Source organism: Buceros rhinoceros, unplaced genomic scaffold (genome assembly GCF_000710305.1).
Source record: "Buceros rhinoceros silvestris isolate BGI_N320 unplaced genomic scaffold, ASM71030v1 scaffold13918, whole genome shotgun sequence".
In the NCBI taxonomy this organism is placed as follows: Eukaryota; Metazoa; Chordata; class Aves; order Bucerotiformes; family Bucerotidae; genus Buceros; species Buceros rhinoceros.
The window spans coordinates 7277-11264 of record NW_010425196.1 but is presented as its reverse complement, the minus strand read 5'-3'; the positions used below and the strand labels follow the sequence as shown (position 1 = coordinate 11264).

The 3988-nt window shown below is 41.7% G+C and overlaps 1 protein-coding gene across 1 annotated transcript in view; it reads left to right on the top strand.

The window, feature by feature from the left end:
- The window catches only part of PPP1CB (protein phosphatase 1, catalytic subunit, beta isozyme), a 13570-nt gene that overhangs the window by 9042 nt on the left and 540 nt on the right, over nt 1-3988 (top strand). Inside the window, exons 5-6 of the mRNA XM_010141053.1 lie at nt 2118-2269; nt 3331-3465. Coding sequence (XP_010139355.1) covers nt 2118-2269; nt 3331-3465 — 287 coding nt within the window. The remainder of the gene's footprint in view (nt 1-2117; nt 2270-3330; nt 3466-3988) is intronic.

Sequence of the window (3988 nt, the reverse complement as noted above, 5' to 3'; positions counted from 1 at the left end):
GAATGCCCTTGCAGAATGTACTTCTGGTTGCCATGGACACTCCACTGAAATCATGTGTATTCTTAGTACCTCCTAAAAATAAGTACAGAGATTTTTTTAAAAAGGCTGCATAGTGGCTTGCAGCCTTAAATTTGCATTCTTTACCAGCAGAGGTAAAATGAAATGTCCCACCAGAGGCATGTGTGTGTATGGTTCCAAGACATGGAAGGTCTTGGCCTTTTAGCTGTGCTTCAGGCAACTGATAATACAGAATGGAAGTAAACCTTGTAAATCCCACCTGTGGAAGTTCAGGGTCTGTAAAACCTATCCCTTTGTGGAGGGGTGTCACTGGGTGAGTGCTCGTGTTGAGACAGAAGTAACGGTAGATGTTCATGTGGCTTCTGCTGAGAAGATGAGATTGTTATGACAGTTTCTTCCAGCCCAATTGGAAAAAAAAGCCTTTTCAACCTCAACTGCAATTTAAAGACCTCTTATTTTGGTGGCATTTTTAGGGGTTTGGAAGCTGTTCACTCAAATCTGGCTGTATTCTAGCTTACTTCCCTTGCCTTTGGCTACTGTTATTATTTATGTTTTATGAGGCCAAGGCATAAATGATGTGTTTTGGTCAGCAGTGCCAACCATTTGCTTACTGGGAAAGTGTACCTCCCTCTGTTGTGAATGCCTTGTACCACTGTCCATATACAGAGTGTGCTTCTGCTCAGCCGAGGCTGCACAGTAAACCAGAAACCTGCTTGGACAGCGTAGTTGAGTTTAGATGAATTCTTTGCAGGGTTCTGTTACACCACTGCTAAAGTGTGTAGGACAGATTGCCTGTTGCTGTGTATAACCCTAAAGATATTTGAGTTTCAGGGAGAGAATGGAAGAGGAAGTGCTTCCTAAGCAGCTTCTGTCACTTGTTGGAAATTCATAAGAAACTATGAAATTCGTAAGAAACCATTAGGGATTGCAGTGCAACTACTCTGTTGCTAAGATTCCATGGAATCTTGGCCTCTACTCAAGAGGAACTATGACTGGCACAAAAGACCGTTTGCTTGCTGTGTGTAAATACAAAATGGTCTAGTTGCACAGTAGGTTTCAGACATTAGTTTTGCTTGATTACAACTTATTTAAGAAACAGCATCTTCAATATTTTGTTTAGCAAATAAATCAAACTGAGTGCCAGATAAAGGAGCCTGCTGGCATCTCTTTCAGATTGTGAAACCATGCTCATGAGTATTTAAAGGCCTCGGGGTTAGTCGTCACAGGTAGAGAAAGTACAATTTCATGGAAGACCATGAAATACGTTTTGAATGCTTTTTGGTTTGTCTTGTAGTGGAATTAGCCTGGTTCTTCCTCAAGAGAAAACACTTTGAAAGTTCTACTTATAAAGGCATTGCAGCTGATCTAAAGAACTATTTTTTCATACCCAGTTTTAGCTCCAGAGTTAGCTGAGCTTTTGTTGGCAGCAGAAAAAAGATCTTGACCAATGCTAAAATGCCAGAGAGGTTTATTGTCCTAATTTAGATTCCAGACTGGTTGGCAGGAGGCTTTTTGAGAAGTCAGCAGTGGTCCAAGCAGACTGAAATTGCTGCCTGAAGCAGTAGAGCAGGATTGTGCCATGTTAAAATTCTGGTTAGTCACATACGATTCTTCACGTATGGTAAGTAAGGTAAGAGTCAAAGCTGTTCCATGTGCCACAGCTTGTGGCACAAGTTTCTTTGCTGTGTTTATGACTGGCCTTATATAGGATTTTAAAATTTACTGCAGCTTTCAAACTAAGCCTTCTTGGCAAGCTGTGGAACTGATGATTGTCTTTTAAAATGCACCCGCTGCAGTATTTTTGTACTCCTCAAATGCTCACTCTAAACATGTGGAATATTACAGTTAAATATTATTTCAGAGAACCATTGGGCCCTGGCTTGTTTCATCCCAAGGTACTATCAGTAGTGAGGGGGCAAAAAATCTCCAGATTTATGCAGACCATATCTTTTGTCTGAGTTGCAGTTTAAGAATTGCTGAATCTGTTGCTAAGGCTTATTTTCCTTAGGAAAGCTCCTCCGATAACAACAGCAAAAGTTCTTCCACTGTAGAATGATACTTCCTAAGAGTAGCATCCTCACTTGTATTATCTTCCAAAGGTTTGCTGTGTGACCTGCTGTGGTCTGACCCAGACAAAGACGTGCAAGGTTGGGGTGAAAATGATCGTGGGGTCTCTTTCACTTTTGGTGCTGATGTGGTCAGTAAATTTCTGAATCGTCATGATCTGGATTTGATCTGTCGAGCTCACCAGGTATGAATTATGCTGCTGTTGGCTCTTAAAATCTCTCCTTCTAGACCTGCCTCTTGGATTCAGCCATCTAGACTACTGTGGTGTAGATTGTTTGACTTACTGAAACGTGCAGAAATTTAATTTATTTTTGGCATTGTCAAACTTTAAGTACACTTTTTTGCAGTTTTTATTAAGTTACTCTAAGCAGATGTCCTAGTTTGGTAGACATCAGGTTTCCATTTCCTGTATGACATTTCAGTGTCATTGTTTAGACAATTTTAAAAGTTCTCTCCTGCTGTGAAACAAAAATAGGATTCATGTTCTGTGTCAAGTGTTAGGCTTGGGTGTATTATCAGAACACTTAAATATTTCTCCTTGCAATTCTACTGCTAAAACATGAGAGAAGATCAGTGTGTGGAGTTGATACTAACATCCCTGAACTGCTGATCATGATTGCCACCACTTGCCTGTATGAATGCACTTTCGGAAAGAAGTGTGACATCTTTTGAAAGACCATGGTTACCGGATCAAAGTGAGAAGCACTAGTTGCACTGTGTTACAATGTGAGGCTTCTTCTTTGGGAAGGAGGGAACACCCTTATAGTCTTAGAAAATATGGCAGAACTACTTTGCATTTAGAGCATCAAAAGTATAAAAAAGCCTCTGCTCAATGTTTGTACAAAACCAGCGCTGGTGTAAGTGAAACTTAATGGTTACAGTTGCAGTGAGAATGGTGTCCAGACCTTGTGTGCTCTGAACTAAAAGGCCTAACATCCAAATTGTTTATGTATATAAACCATAAAATGCTGGGAACCCTTGAACAGGCAGTGCCTAATTGGACTTCAGGTATGGATATACTGAACGCTCGAGCTGATGCATAGTTAACATTGGAAGTGTGAGGCAGGTTAAGCTGTCACGGCACAGACAAGGTTAAGCTTTCACTGTCCAGACAAGACAAAGTGACCTAACTTGTCCTGTCTGAAAGCCAAGACTTAAAATATCTTTATGATGAGTTCTTGTCATCTCTTCAGATGGGCTTTTTTCTTCACTTCGTGAGCTGTATTGATTTCTCTGGTGTTGCAGGTGGTTGAAGATGGATATGAATTCTTTGCTAAACGGCAGTTGGTCACCCTATTCTCAGCTCCAAATTACTGTGGAGAGTTTGACAACGCAGGGGGTATGATGAGCGTGGATGAAACCCTGATGTGTTCCTTTCAGGTAGGATATATTTGTACATGAAGAGTTGCTTCCGGTGTTGGGCTGTGTGGACTGAGGTAGCCCGCTCGTTGTCATGCTTAGGGTTAGTCAGGGGTGATAGACTTGAGCTGCAGAAAGTGCTGCATCACAGGCTGCTGTTTGTGGACAGTAAGAGCCGCAGACCAACTCTTCTCCAGAGAACTGTGTGGGATTTGCTGTTTTCCAGACTTGCACATATTCCCAGGTTATTCCCTCTGTTCAGATGCTCATTTGACAGCTTAATCGGGCGATTCCTCTTAGTCACCTAGTGATCCGAGTATCTGATTACACAGACTACTGGCGACTATTGGGACCCTTCTCACATGGTTACTTTGATCAGATTGTAACTCCTACTCCTTCCTGGGCATGTTGTCAGCCTCTTTTCCTTCCCCTTCCCGCTCCAACATAGTGGTAGAACTAGAAGGATTTAGAAGTAGCGTTACTCTTGTGTGTAGGATTGTGATGTGATTCTTCCCGAACCTCACCCCTCCTTGTTTCTGCTGAA